The sequence below is a fragment of the Lactuca serriola genome, chromosome 2 (assembly GCF_051521515.1).
Source record: "Lactuca serriola cultivar US96UC23 chromosome 2, Lser_US96UC23_V15, whole genome shotgun sequence".
Taxonomy (NCBI): Eukaryota; Viridiplantae; Streptophyta; class Magnoliopsida; order Asterales; family Asteraceae; genus Lactuca; species Lactuca serriola.
The window spans coordinates 212,129,445-212,146,342 of record NC_136409.1 but is presented as its reverse complement, the minus strand read 5'-3'; the positions used below and the strand labels follow the sequence as shown (position 1 = coordinate 212,146,342).

Below are 16,898 nucleotides of genomic sequence, written 5' to 3'. Positions count from 1 at the left end.
TAGCTTACGAGAAAAAAGTCCATGTATGCAGGGTGTGCCAAAAATATGTCGTTTCAGATATCCTATGCAATTCAATGAAAATACATCACAAGGAGAGGACTCGTATCCATTATATAGAAAGAGAAATAATGGAATTGGGGTGATTGTAAGAAATACAACATTGGATAACAGATGGGTGGCTCCATACAACCCAACGTTGTTAATGATGTTTAATTGTCATATCAACGTTGAGGTTTGTTCGAGTATAAATTATGTGAAGTACCTCTTCAAATATGTTTATAAGGGCCATGTCAAACAAGTTATCCATATTGATAAAGACCAAGAAAATATTGTTATTAATGAGATATGAAAGTTTCAAGACGCACGTTATGTATCCCCTCTTGAGGCAGTATGGCGAGTTTTTGGCTTTTCTCTTTCAAAAATCCACCCTTGTGTGATGGCCTTGCAAATACATCTCCCGAATCAACAATTGGTTAGGTTCAAGGACGGTGACAGAGTGGAAGACATTGTTTATAGGGAGAAAGGAAAAAATTCAATGTTGATGACATTTTTCAAGAAGAATAAAGAAGATTCCAATGCGAGAAAATATTTGTATAAGGATTTTCCCAAACATTTTACATGGAATCGGAGCAACCATTGTTGGAGGACCATGGAACATAAATCAATGATTGATCCACTTGTTTATGCTAATCCAGCTGAAGGAGAGAGATACTACCTACGCCTGCTTTTATGTCATATTACTAGGCCTACCTGCTTTTAAGATTTATACACATCCAATGGTTTATTACACCCTACATTTCAAAAAGTAGCTCTTGAAAGAGGTTTGATAGAGACCGATGATAATTTATCACAATGTATTGTAAATGCTTCCTTATTTCAATTTCCCAGCGCACTTAGAAGGTTATTTGCGACGATGTTGATTTTTTGTGAACCAGGAAATGTTCGCAAGTTATGGGACGACCACTATGATTCTCTTTCTCAAGATTATAGGAAACAATATAGATGTGCCGAACGAGTGCAAAATATGGTCCTCATCAACATTAGAGTCTTCCTAGAATCTATGAGTAAAAAGCTTAGTGATTACGACCTTCCAAATGTCAGTGCACACATAGATTTACAATCAAGAGGCTATCGTGAGGTGCAAGAAGAATACTCTATAAATGTGGAAAATGAAGACTTACATGCGCAAGACTCTCTCAATCCAGAACAGAAGTTTGCATATAATGAGATAATGAGGCATGTGGATGAAAATATTCTGGGTGTGTTCTTCATAGATGGTCCTGGTGGAACTGGAAAGACATTTTTGTACAAAGCATTGTTGGCTAATATTCGTGCCCGTGGACTTATTGCACTTGCAACTGTCACGTCAGGTGTTGCGGCTAACAACATGTCAGGAGGGAGAACAGCTCATTTACGATTTGGAATTCCCCTCAATCCCTATAATAACTCGATGTGCAACATCACTAAACAAATCGGGAAAGCTCAGCTACTTCGCAAGGAAAAGGTAATCATATGGGATGAAGCAGCAATGGCTAAAAGACAGGCAGTAGAAGTAGTTGATCTGACAATGCAAGACATCACATATGAGAAGCTCCCTTTCGGTGGAAAGATAATGTTATGGGAGGTGACTTTAGACGAGTGTTGTCGGTCGTGAGACGTGGCACTCAACCATAAATTGTGGAGTCTAGCTTACGAATGTCACCTCTATGGGCTTCAGTTAAAAGGCTTCGATTAAATATCAACATGTGAGCGGTAAATGACCCAAGATTTTCTGATTTCTTATTACGAGTCGGTGATGGAAAGGAGGAAACATTGGACGAGTCCTTTATTCGTATACCTGATAACATGTCCATTCCATACACTGATAAACCTAATTCTGTGGACGCTCTTATTGATGCAACATTTCCTTCTTTGCAATCCAACGGGCTGATTCAAAATTTATCATTTCGAGGGCGATATTGTCAACTAAAAATGAAAGTGTTGATGAGATTAATAATAAGTTGATCGAACGATTTTTTGGCGAGCAAAAAGTTTACTACAGTTTTGATGAAGCAGAAGATGACAAAAATAACTTATATCCGATAGAATATTTGAACTCGCTAAATGTTAGTGGTGTACCCCCTCACTATCTTCGGTTAAGAACTGGGTGCCCAGTAATACTTTTGCGAAATATCGATCCTTCAAATGGGCTATGTAATGGCACCAGATTGATATGTCGAGCTTTCCAACAAAATGTCATTGATGCAGAGATAGTTGTTGGACAACATGCTGGAAAAAGAGTGTTTTTACCAAGAATTCCTCTGTGTCCGTCTGACGATGAGATGTTCTCATTCAAACTAAAGAGAAAGCAATTTCCAATTAAGCTTAGTTTCTCCATGATAATCAATAAAGCTCAAGGACAAACAATTCCAAATGTATGTGTTTATCTGCCAGAATCGATATTGATCTCACACGGCCAACTTTATGCGGCGTTGTCCAGAGGAATATCACGTGTCAATACCAAGGTATTAGTAAAGCCAGAAAAAACTTTTGATAATGATGAAATCTACACATCAAACGTTGTTTACAAAGAAGTTTTATGTGATTAACAAGGTACAATCAACAACTTATTATTTTACAATTTCTTCAAATATGTATCTTAGATACTCATTTGATATTTAATATAGGGCTAGCAGATGAAGCAACATGATTGTAGATTGGTGTAGTTTATATCTTGGACATGTTATAAATGTAAAAAACTACATTATTCAAAATTGTTGTTATTTATATATATTGTAAAATCAAGTATGAACTATTAGATGAAATTCTAAATTTAGACTCAACTTCTGTCGTATTGTATGACTATGCACCTAGCAAGAAACTATTCGTTGAAATGAACTATTCGACACAAAATAGTCTATCAAATGGCCGCAATGAGTAGCACATGTCTAAAGGAAACTAATCATCACTGATAAAACTATCTTCCGAAAGAAACTCTTTACCGACCGGCGCTTAGCGCGGGTAACGGCTAGTGTGTGTGTGTATATATATATATATATATATATATATATATATATATATAGGAATTTAGTAAAATTATATTATTATTTAATTAAATAATGATAGATATTAAATGGTTTCCATAATTATATAATTGTATGTATATTAAATGATATCCATAATTATAATTTTCTCTTTATGGAAATTAATTAAATTCGTCATTAATGTCAACAATAATATTCTTTCAGAATGAATTCGTATCTAGGTTTTTATATCAGCAATAACATTATTTCAGGACTCACTCACTTAAAATACAATAAAGTTGTATGCAATATGAAAAATGGGGGTATATTCTAGTAAAATATACTCTCGTTCTCATAGAATACACTCTTATTATTTTATATATGAATTTATTCTAAAAAAATATTATTATTGACATTAATGACGAATTAAATTAGTTTCCATAAAAAGGAATTATAAATACGGATATCATTTAATATAGATTTAATGTTTACTCAATTCTTATTGGTGCATTCTAGCAGACAATAGATGTGAGAAACATTTAAACCTACCTCATATATATATATATATATATATATATATATATATATATATATATATATATATATATATATATATATAAAAGAGTACTTAACCAATCATTTAATTAGTTTCAAAAATAAAATAAAATAATATATATATATATATATATATATATATATATATATATATATATATATATATATATATATATATATATATATATATATATATAAAAGAGTACTTCTTAACCAATCATTTAATTAGTTTCAAAAATCAAATAAAATAATATATATATATATATATATATATATATATATATATATATATATATATATATATATATATAAAAGAGTACTTCTTAACCAATCATTTAATTAGTTTCAAAAATCAAATAAAATAAAAGGGCATTTATAGTATTTTTACCATGGATTAAATATCAACATTAACTTCAATTACTATTATTATGGTAATAGTTTTATATTTTCACAATTTAAAACCCTGATCTCTTTTTTAGTTACCGTGTCACAACTCACAAGCTTGACGCCACTACCATCTTCTTCTCCCTATCTCTTGTCATATTCTTCTATGATACTACGACACCACCATCACCGTAGCACTATCTCACCTTTTCATCGGGTCTCTTCCTTTCTTGCTCACTGATTGTCGTCATTGGTCAAACTTTTGTTCACTCCACTCACAAAACGAGACTCAACTTATCTATTCTAATGTATATTTGGACTTCAAGGCGTCATGTTTGGCTTCACTCCCTTTCTGCGGGAGCAACTGGTTAAATCATTCAAGTTTAATTATATATTCTTTTACATTGGAACTTTTAAGATCAGTGCTTTATCAATTTTGGCTTACATCTTCTTTTTTTTTTTTTAATTTTTTTTTAATTTTTTTTTTAATTTTTTTATTTATCAAAATATTAATTTTGCGAAACTATAGTCTTCTCACCACATGTTCATAATTTTAATCACTTTTAAATTGATGTTTGTGGTTATAGTAAATCTCGTGGCCCTCTCTTCGCCATTTGTTTCAAAATTCAATATGTTTCTTCTTGTTTTATGTTTTTGGCTTTAAATGTACGGTAATGTAACCAAGATTTTGTTTTAAGATACATCAAATAATTTTCAAAATATGAACAAGTAGCAAAATACTTTAAATAGTAACAAAATGTAATAATATATGATTTTAAAGTAAATTGTTCGTTTAAGTTTGAAGTAATTGATTAACTAAGATGATAAAAAAAATATTAATATACGAACCTGATGAACGAGAAATTCACTATGAAAATTGAAATACAATTTGATCTATTCAAAAAATTATTACCTCAATTCTTTAATCAATGTATCTCAATAGGTAAATTATTTTTTCATTATAAATTTAAGTTTTGAATAGGATGAGTCATATCACAATTCACAGACTTAACCTTTTTTTATTTAAAAGAAATATAAATTTAATGAATAATATATATTTCACTTAAAATTGTTTGGGGTATAGCTACACCTTTTGATGCTTTATGGTTGGAATATATTACTAATGCAACTATGTAATTTTAGTCATGAGAATTAATCTAAGTTATTCTTAATTGTTATATACTTAGTGTAACGGAATGAACATTTTAATTTAAATAAAACAAACTAATCATTCCATTTCATTAAAAGATAATCAGAGTATAAAATGTTGTCTCAAAACATCACAGTAAAACATAAAACATATAATGTGGAAAACTTTGGTGGATGTTATGCAATCAAGTCTGGCTTTGTCCCCTTCTACAAGAAATACCCGAAACATTTAAATTGAAAATCGTAAGCACAAAGGTTAGTGAGTTCCCCAAGATACTAAATACCAAAATAGGCATCGCCCAACATGCATAACGGGCATCGCCCAATATACATAGCCGACCTCGCCCAATAATATAGTGGGTCTCACCCAGCGGGCCTCGCCCAACATACATAGTAGGTCTCACCTAACGGGTCTCTCCTAATATACATAACAAAAAAGCAAGACTTACAAAGACAATCTAGTGTCCTACATAGTATAGTGAGAAGACACACCTCTTGCGTTTTCCAGCCGAAAACTCACCCACACACCCGCGATAACGGCTGAAACACGCACACACACAACAACATAGGCTGAAGTATGAACATACACACACGAAATACACACATCGTCGCCACTTTTGTGGTTGCAGGCGGTAGTCGGAAAGGATATCGCCAACACGTTACATCCGCCGGAGCGGCGGCGGCGAAGGACGTTGTGACATCCCCATTTTCACGACCAGAAAAGACCGATTTTGTTTATGCTTTATAAAAATCAGAGTACATCTTTTAATAAAAATGTTGCGGAATTTGTTCCCAGTAAAACATGATAAATACATTATCAAAACATTTCCGAAGAAAAGTATTTTTATTCATTTTAAAACATTTGGGATGTCATCGTCAATACAGAAACATAAGCATAAACATAACTTACATTAGTGATCTACAATTTTTAATCTCTCAGTGTAATGTGACTTCGTATTGACACCTGTGATTCAAATAAGCTTGAGTGGGTTAGGTTGGGAAACTTGGTGAGTAAATAGGGTTTTCAACCCACAATAATATAATTATTATGTTTAATCATCAAACAATTAACCCAATTACTCATCCCCATTATCTTCTTTTGATATTCCCTAAAGTATTACCTTAAGGTTCATCTCCTATATCGTGTTTACCTCTCATCTCTTTACCTCGTATTTCCTTATATGTTCGTTCCTAAGGACTTTTCCTAAGGATCATCGCCAACATCACACAGACAATAATGCTTCAGGGATTACTCCATCAACACGCACCTAGTGAGGATTGGAGTATCATCGCATGAATACGTAGTTACAACATCGCCTGAACTCGTAATTCATAGTAAGGGCTAGAGTATCATCACATGAATACGTAGTTATAACATCGTCTGAACTCGTAATTCATCACCTACAGGTTATGAGCCTGCTGGCATTTCCACGGGGTTGTCTATAAGAGTCTGTGGTCGCCATCTATACTCTGGTAGATGACTACATCTCCAAATTGTCGGGCAAGGGTATAGTATCTTTCATCCTACATCACCGATTCATCATTACCTATCTATCCTCACCTAATTATCATTACCTTCCTATCATCACCTATCTCTCATCATTTTTATTTCACATCAACTATTTCATCTACCCATGTTTTACCCAACATTTCGTAGGTATAAAATACATATACAGTTTAAATCATTTAAAACATGTATGAAATCGTTTCATCCAACATAGACAACAAGTATTCAGACAGTATACACACATATCACATAATTTATATAAAATATTTCATATCTATGTGTAAATATGAAAGTAACTATGCACTCACCTGAAAGGTGGTGGCTCGGCACTCGAACAACACTTTGTTATCTCAAAAAAAATTTCCCTCGACAAAACCTAGTATCAATATCACTAGGGTTTAGTCTGATGTTAATCGTGACTAATTAATAGTCTAACTATTATTACTATTATATAAGCGCGACACAATACTTTTCACCCACTATATATAGACGAGGCCAAACATGGAACACCGGTGGGCACGATCATTTTGGCATAAAAGCACTTCCGAATCCAACAACCCAAGCGACCCTCCAAACCGGAACCCCCGTACCGCGAGTGGTTAAAAAGAAATTATAATTGCATTATATCACCCATAATGATAGCCCAAATAATTATTCTAAGGAGCTAATATCATTACTATAATTATATAAAAGCTATATTAAAAATAGCATAGGCGTAGCCCACTTACAACGAGTTTTCTCGAAAACCGGGCTCCGTTTGGAGCAACGTTTCAGAACCGAAAGACCCTTTTTCTCAGGACTCCGAGAGTCTCCGGGCTTCCTTCGGGTGCTAGGGGGTTTACCTAGGCTTAGGGGGGGGGGGTTAGGACCTTTATAGAGAGAAAGAAGTTAGAGAAAGAAGAGATTTTTGGTGTGAGAAAGCGGGCAGCCTCGACCCTCTATTTATAGCTCAGACTTCGGACTTACGTTGGGCGTACCAAAGCCTTACGTTGGGCGTAAGTTCGGATAAGGTCTCCACGTGTCGCAGTTTCAGTGGTGCTACGCGTTCACTCCTCGGACCACACAAGGTCGTAGTATGCTGGGCGTACTTCATTTTGGACGCGGGGCGTAATGTGAGGGCCAGGTGTCGTCATCCGAAGCGAGTTCATCCGACGGCTGGGAGCTCGGCCACGTCATCATTTCATGCATCAGCTTCGCAAGTTGTACACTTAAGTTCTAAAGTTCGTATCTTTCGCATGCGAGCTTCGTTTTTGACGTTCTTTATATCCACGCGTAGGCGGGAACGTATTCTACAACTTTCGTTCAGACTCTGTCGGCTAATTTTGACTTTATTTTAAAAGTTATATTATTAACAGACCGGGACAGGATTGGTTCGTTAAAAATTCATAACTTCTTCATCCGACATCCGTTTTCGTCTGTCTTTTTATCATTATGCTAATATTAACAAGATATTCGATTCTCATTTAGGTTGTGTCGACTAAAAACCGCTCGATCTAATATTCAAACTTCGGGTTGTACACTGCTAAGCCAAAACTTTGAAAAATCATAACTCCCTAATACGATGTCAGATTTGGGCGTTCTTTTTATGGATGCTCTCGGTTTTAACGTCTTCTACGACTTTCATTTATATCGATAAGGATAGAAATCGCTCTATTGTAAACTCGCTATTTACGCTTCCCGGTGTCGAGCCGGTTCCGTCGCGAAACTTTGATGGGCCATAACTTCTTCGTTATAACTCGGATTTCAGCGTTCTTTATATGCACGAAATCCTTGTGACATATGCTACAACTTGGTTAGGATTAATCCTCCTAAATAATCTTCCATAAAAAACTCATTTTTGATGCTCTTTGTCTCTAAATTGACTAGCCCGAATCTACGGGCGTCACAATTACCTCCCTCTTAGGATGATTACGTCCCGGAATCATCAACGAAACAGGGCTCACATGATGACTCCATACGTTATCTCTTCATCCTAAGTAATAACCGTAACTTTGATGTTTCTTCGAACAAGTATCTAACTCTAAGACTTCCTGACTACACGCGGTGCCCGATCTTGGACCCACTCTCTATCTCATGTTAGACTTCCAATCATGATCTTCATGTCACGATCTTGATCTTTATTGGAGACTCCTTTTTTAAAAAACTTGAGATAAGTTTATTCCTTCAATTATCATAATAGATCGATGGGTCATGTTCTGATGACCTCTCATCGTATGATGCATTGCTTGGACTCAGGTCTTTTAGAGTCAAATTCCATAACAGACTATACCTTCCTTCATGTTCTAATCATATCTTAAAAGGTATCATTTCTAGCTATAAGCAACCGTCGCGATACCTCTACTGATCGCTTTGATTAATTCTTCTGGCTTACGTCAAGTGCTACATCGAACTTGGTTCTCGGAACCACGTAACATACTCGTTGTAGTCGGACTCAATTTGGTATGACCACTAGGTTCGGAATAACAACAATCTTCTTAGTCATCATCGAAACAATGGTAACAACATAATTGAATAAAACGGTATCAATTAATAGCTTCTTGGTAACCTTGTGACTTTCCCTGATCTAGTGTGAGTCTTGTGCTTCCGGTAGTATAGGTATCTACTACCATTCACACCTACTCATACTCGTCCCAAGTATTGTCTCGTAGTTTTCCAAGTCACCATACAAGAAAATCACATAACAACTTGACACATCAGATAACAAAACGAGTGTTTATATTATTTCCTGAAACTATAACATAGGTCTTCAAGTTTACTCTATACTATGCCTCTAATAGGCTACACTTCCTAATACTATGTACATGGCTACTTCAAATCTTGATCTTTGGATATGAAGTCCTCATCCTTGGTTCCCAACGTTGTTATCTGCCTCATCGAGGATCATGTGGAATGCCCTTGTCTTTGGCGGAGCATTTGGTCTTGCTACTTCATTTTTCTTTGGACAGTTCTTTGAAATATGCCCATCATTTCCACATTCGTAGCACTTCTTGTTGTCGAATGTACAATCTCTAGAATAGTGACCGGTCCTACCACACTTATAGCATGTCACTTCTCCATCACATCTTCCGAAGTGCTTTTTCTTGCACTTCTCGCACCATCTTGCCTCTCTTCCTCTTTCTCCTCCAGACTTTAGAGATTTTCTCTCCTTGTTAGACCTTGAAGATCCTTCAAACTTCCTCTTCTCTCCAACTTCAGCCTTGATGGCAACTCTTCCCTTGATCATATCCTCAACAAACTTGGCAGCCCAGATAGTTGCCTCTAGAGTAGGTGTCCTGACGTACTGGCACTACATACTCCCAAGGAAGTCCCTTTGCGTACTTGTCAGTTTTTGTCAGCTCGTCTGGGACAAGACGCAAGGAAAATTCCATTTTCTCTGTGAAGTTGTTGCTGTATTCATCTATGGACATGCTTCCTTTCTTCAGAGTCAGGAATTGGTTCTCTAGCTCGAGCAGGTTTTGGGTTGAGCAGTACTTGTGCCTGAACTGCACTAAAAACTCTACCCATGTCAGTTGCAGTGGCTCATTGGGGCTCATGATCTTTCCCAAGGTGTTCCACCAGCAAACAGCTCCACCCCTAAACTGACGCACTACATATGTGGTTTGTAGCTTGCCTTTGCAACCACATGTCATGAAGGCTAACTCCATCTCTGAGATCCAATCCATGACTCTGATCATATCTTCCTTCCCAGTGAAAGTCAATGGCTTGAAAGTTAGAAAATATTTGTACTTGCATCCATTCCTTTTGACTCTGTCATCTTGATTGTTCCTCCTAATCACCAGTGGATCAGCTTGACCAACGGTCTTGCTGTCGTTCCCTTCCTCAGACTGACTGTCATTCAGCTCGGGCTGTTCAATAAGCATCGTAAGTTCCTTTCGATTTTGTTGAAGTAAACACCTTGTTTCCTCCATTTGGCGATCCAACATCATCTGGATCAACGCTTGCACTCCGTCCATCGTGATTGGCTCAGGAGCGGCTACTACAACAGGTATTTGCCCAATCACTAGTGGTTGATTCCTGTTTCCATTCGCGTTCCCGACTCCACTGCGGGTTCTTTCCATTTCGATCTATTCACCAATTTAAACGTTCAGTGTGTAGCGATGAAAATTTAGATAAGAAAGATTTTATTTACGATCGGCGTGTAAATCTCCTTATCACTCCAAAAAGTTACATGCCAGTTCTAATACCGTAACTAAACGTTTAGAAATATGAACATATAAAGTTTCTAGATCCGTTCAGCAACAGACCATAGATTCGATTATACATTTAGCATCATAAAGCATCATAAATTATTTTGCACATAAAAGCATGTTAGGCATTTTCCCTAAATAAGCTAGTGCTTGTGTCTATTCAGGTGTATTATCTAAGCTACACTCCTCACCATCATTGTTTAGCATTCTAAGTTTACGTTTAGAAATAAATCCATATTCCTAGTTCGCTTAAACTAATGCTCTGATACCAACTGTGACATTCCCATTTTCACGGCCAGAAAAGACCGATTTTGTTTATGCTTTATAAAAATCAGAGTACCTGTTTTAATAAAAATGTTGCGGAATTTGTTCCTAGTAAAACATGATAAATACGTTATCAAAACATTTCTGAAGAAAAGTATTTTTATTCATTTTAAAACATTTGGGATGTCATCGTCAATACAGAAACATAAGCATAAACATAACTTACATTCATTTACACTATTGATCTACACTTCTTTAATCTCTCAGTGTAATGTGACTTCGTATTGAAACCTGTGATTCAAATAAGCTTGAGTGGGTCAGGTTGGGAAACCTGGTGAGTACATAGGGTTTTCAACCCACAATAATATAATTATTATGTTTAATCATCAAACAATTACCCCAATTACCCATCCCCATTATCTTCTTTTGATATTCCCTAAAGTATTACCTTAAGGTTCATCTCCTATATCGTGTTTACCTCTCATCTCTTTACCTCGCATTTCCTTATATGTTCGTTCCTAAGGACTTTTCCTAAGGATCATCGCCTACATCACACATACAATAATGGTTCAGGGATTACTCCCTTAAAACGCACCTAGTAAGGATTGGAGTATCATCGCATGAATACGTAGTTAAAACATTGCCTGAACTCGTAATTCATAGTAAGGGTTAGAGTATCATCACATGAATACGTAGTTACAACATCGCCTGAATTCGTAATTCTTCACCTACAGGTTATGAGCCTGCTGGTGTTTCCACGGGGTTGTCTATAATAGTCTGTGGTCGCCATCTATACTCTGGTAGATGACTACATCTCAAAATTGTCGGGCAAGGTTATAGTATCTTTCATCCTACATCACCGATTCATCATCACCTAATTATCATTACCTTCCTATCATCACTTATCTCTCATCATTTTATTTCAAATCAACTATTTCATCTACCCATGTTTTACCCAACATTTTCGTAGATATAAAATACATATATAGTTTAAATCATTTAAAACATGTATGAAATCGTTTCATCCAACATAGCCAGCAAGTATTCAGACAATATACACACACAGCACGTAATTTATATAAAATACTTCATATCTATGTGTAAGATGAAAGTAACTATGCACTCACCTGAAAGGTGGTGACTCGGCACTCGAACAGCACTTCGTTATCTCAAAAACAATTTTCCCTCGCAAAACCTAGTATAAATATCAATAGGGTTTAGTCTGACGTTAGCCGCGACTAATTAATAGTATAACTATTATTACTATTATATAAGCGCGACACAATATTTTTCACCCACTATATATAGACGAGGCCAGACATGGATCACCAATGGGTAGGATCATTTTGGCATAAAAGCACTTCCGAATCCAGCAACCCAAGCGGCCCTCCAAACCGGAACCCCCATACCGCGAGTGGTTAAAAAGATATTATAACGGCATTATATAACCCATAATAATAGCCGATATAATTATTCTAAGGACCTAATATCATTACTATAATTATATAAAAGCTATATTAAAAATAGCAAAGGCGTAGTCCACTTACAGCGGGTTTTCTCGAAAACCGGGCTCCGTTTGGAGCAGAGTTTCCGAACCGAAAGACCCTTTTTCTCGGGACTCCGGGAGTCTCGGGGTTTCCTTCGGGTGCTAAGGGGTTTACCTAGGCTTAGGGGGTGGGGGTGGGGGGTAGGACCCTTAGAGAGAGAAAGAAGTTAGAGAGAGATGAGATTTTTGGTGTGAGAAAGTGGGCAGCCTCGGCCCACTATTTATAGCCTTGACTTCGGACTTACGCTGGGCGTATAGAAGCCTTACGTTGTGCGTAAGTTCGGATAAGGTCTCTACGTGTCGCAGTTTCGGTGGTGCTACACGTTCACTCCTCGGACCACACAAGGCCGAAGTACACTGGGCATAATTCATTTCGGACGCGGGGCGTAATGCGAGGGCCATGTGTCGTCATCCGTAGCGAGTTCATCTGACAGCTGGGAGCTCGGCCACGTCATCATTTCATGCATCAGCTTCGCAAGTTGTACACTTAACTTCTAAAATTCGTGTCTTTTGCATACTAGCTCTGTTTTTGAGGTTCTTTATATCCACACGTAGGCAGGAACGTATTATACAACTTTCGTTTAGACTCTGTCGGCTAATTTTGACATTATTTTAAAAGTTATATTATTAACAGGCTGCGACATTAACGAGACATTAACGAGATATTTGACTTCATCTGATTTCCGTTTTCGTCTGTCTTTTTCTCGTTACGCTACTATTAACGAGATATTCGATTCTCATTTAGGTTGTGTCGGCTAAAAACCACTCGATCTAATATTCAAACTTCGGGTTGTACACTGCTAAGCCGAAACTTTGAAAAATCATAACTCCCTCATTCGAAGTCAGATTTGGGCGTTCTTTTTATGGATGCTCTCAGTTTAACGTATTCTACGACTTTTGTTTAGATCGCTAAGGCTAGAAATCGCTCTATCGTAAACTCACTATTTACGCTTCCCGGTGTCGCGACGGTTCCGTCACGAAACTTCGACGGGCCATAACTTCTTCGTTATAAATTGGATTTCGGCGTTCTTTATATGCACGAAATCCTTGTGACATATGCTACAACTTGGTTAAGATTAATCCTCCTAAATAATATTCCATCAAAAACTCATTTTTGATGATCTTTGTCTCTAAATTGACTAGCTCGGATCTACGGGCATTACAGACGTGAGGAATGACAGAAGGACAAAGGTGGTAGAAGGGTTCTCCATTACCGGAGAAGATAGAGGCAAAAGTGGCCCCAACGTCGCCCTTGAATTACGTCTTCTTCGGCAGCAAAACAGCAGCGGCGATGCTCAACTCGCTTGGTGGCTCACGATGACGGTAAGGACTCAATGGTCTATGATCTCGACGGTGGAGGGAGCGGCTGCTGGAGATGAGGGGGTATAAGGGTGGCAACGATCTTACAGCTAGGGTTAGGGTTTAGGGGAAATGCATGGAAGAAACAAGGGATGAAGGGAAGGCACGGGTTTAAGGTCCGTAACTTTCAAACAACATTCCATACTGACGCTTTTAATCCTTCCCCTAGATTTATTTCAGCTTAGGTCCGTATTTTACTCTTTAGCCCCTGCTTCTAAAAATCTATTCAATTTAAATCCAATAATAGCCAAACAACCCTTGCTTCACTAAATTCCTTACATTTTAATTCCTACTGTTACAATATAGACCCCAAATTCTGGAATTTATATCATTTAACTCGTTATTACTAACACTGATAAATTACTACGGATTTAGGGTAAAAATAAAATAAAATATAAAATACATCACGAGGTGTTAGGGCTTATTATTTATTTATCTACTTATTATTATCCTTATTTATTTACTTACTTATTTTATTTTATTTATTTCATTTTTAAAAGGAATGTTACAATTCTCCCCCACTTAAATTAGATTTCATCCTCGAAATCGGATCTCGCTTCTACTTCATGATGTACTCCCCCACAACAACTAATATGAACAAAAAAAAATCTACGTAACCAATCGGTCTCTACTTCCCGGCCAAATGCTAACACACTAATCCCCCACTAAAAGGGCATCACCGCGATGAAACTAACTAATCTCATATTGAACTGAACCATACCTTTACTTTTCTCCAACATTCCAGCTAGGTTATCCACTATCAACATTGGGGATCATCCCCGACCAGACAATAACAGACAAGCAAGCCCTCAACTTGAGATTTCAACACCTTATACTTAATAAAAGGCTCAGATAATCCTTCGAGTAGAAGGTTCATCTCTACAGCGGTTAGACTCAACGAGAGTTGCGCAATAGGGTCAAATCAATTACTCTGAGATTATTTAATCCAAACTATAGGTGACTTAGCACTTTCGATCCACAAGCTAATCCACACATATGAAACCCCAAATCACTACTACTTCCCGAAACATCATCCTGCCTCCTATCTTATTTACCAAGATAATTGAGACTTCCCTGGTCCCAACTTATATACCCACTATTTGGAATGTCGGATTCCTGCTCGGTTTCTGAGTAAAAGAACAACCTCACAGTCGCCTCACATGACTTCCGAAAGAAACTTTGACCGGCAATAATTACCCGAACCATCTCGACACCAAACCTGATGCTAAGCTGAATGCTACAGGTCCAACTGTACTCTTACCTCATACCTAGTCTCCCACGACCAACCATATCATGATTCCAAACATGTTTTGGCCCTCCTACAGCCTTGCAAACTAACCCACCATATCCTGATTCCAAACATGTTGTGGCCCTCTTACATCCTTGCGAACCGACCCACCCTGGTCTAAACCATCTGAAGCAAATCACAAGCAAAACACAGGTTTTCCACAACCTTACCACCGAACAAGGACCAATGAATGCTATGAGCCACCCCGCAGTCTTACAACATGCCTACACTATTTGCAAACCAGTGAAAGCTACGGGTCACCCCACAATATTCTTAGAACACTTCCACTAACTACTAACTAGTGAATGCTACGGACCACCCCGCGGTCTTACAATACTTCTACTATCTGCTAACTAGTGAATGCTATTGGCCACCCCACAGTATTTCAACACTTCCACTATCAATAACCACAACCCAAACCCTTACCGCTAATCTAACAATTCGATCAGATCCAAAGTCAAGCACACACTCGACCCAACACTTGATCTGAACACAAGTCATACCCAAGACCTCAACATGTTCCTAAGTCTACTATCAAACACCACAAGAATGGAATCTCAATGTTGGTAAGTTTCCTGAACTTCCAACTCTCATAATCCTCAATCCGAACAGCCACTAGGATCGCCCTTCCCTCCGACGGGGATGCGAAACTCATCCAATGCTTCAAAACCACTTATGTCCTGAATACCTGCACGATTCTCCCCCACTTAGATTTGACTCAGTCTTCACAATACATGAGAATTGAAGGATTCCTGATCCTTCTTACCTTCTAATAGCCAAACTGCTGACAACCTGCGCTTGCCCGTGCTAGTTTTCCCTTACTAACCAACTCAAAAGGCTGCGTAACCCAAACTGACGCAAAAATTGCCACAACCATAAATATTGATATAAAGGACCCCAAAGAAGGCAAAAGATACATACTTGCAATATCACATGTTGGAGTCCTGACCTCCCTTGTCACACTGCAAAACTCAACTCCTCTCTGTTCGGGCTCCCACCTACCCTCTCGTCGATCAGTGATCCTCAAAGTAGCTGAAGCAAGCGTGCTCACTGCCTCCCCTCAACATCGAACAATCGGCCTTCTTGTGGCCCACTTAATCATAGTGAAAACATAGCTAACGTGACCAATCCTGCCACACTTGTAGCAACCCAAACCCCTGGAGCGACGAACTCCATCGTGTAGTTTCTTGCACGTGTTGCACTGAATTCGGCCCTGCTGGCCTCTTAAAAGTTGATCGGAAGTCTTAAGTCTCTTCCCGGGACCCTCCAATATGTGCACCTAATCTGACCTCCTCTTTCGGATGTGATCCAAGTCAATCTCCCGCTCTCGGACTCTAGAGATCGTATCATTCAGGGTCTCGCACTCTGAAATACTCACCAATTTCCTGATATCATCCCGCAACATATCATGATACCTTACTTTCTTCATCTTTATATCTGCTACCTATTATGGCACCAATAAAGCCCTTTACCAAAAATTGGCAGTGATATCTGCTACGGTCTCAGTAGTCTGGCGGAGACCTAGAAACTCTCTTGCCAACTACTGCACCTCAATCGTTGGTGCAAACTCATCTCGGAACCTGATCAAGAAGTCATCCCATGACATGGCATCCACAACATCATCACCCAACTCACTACCAACCTCTTCCCACCAATC

General features: G+C 37.7%; 1 protein-coding gene across 1 annotated transcript; it reads left to right on the top strand.

Annotated features, from left to right (window-relative positions):
• The first annotated feature begins 913 nt into the window (after positions 1–913).
• LOC145090029 (uncharacterized) lies at positions 914–2,588 on the top strand. Its single transcript, XM_079028386.1, has 2 exons — positions 914–1,624; positions 2,001–2,588. Exons 1-2 carry the CDS (start codon positions 914–916, stop codon positions 2,586–2,588), a joined length of 1,299 nt encoding a protein of 432 aa, XP_078884512.1.
• The last annotated feature ends 14,310 nt before the right edge of the window (positions 2,589–16,898 follow it).

What these genes read in the sequence shown, in the direction of transcription:
- LOC145090029 (XM_079028386.1), top strand. Translation starts at nt 914, where the DNA reads ATGTTGATTTTTTGTGAACCAGGAAATGTTCGCAAGTTATGGGACGAC. An exon ending in GAAAGATAATGTTATGGGAG is followed by an intron (nt 1,625 to 2,000) that starts GTGACTTTAGAC and finishes ATTAATAATAAG; the next exon opens with TTGATCGAACGATTTTTTGG.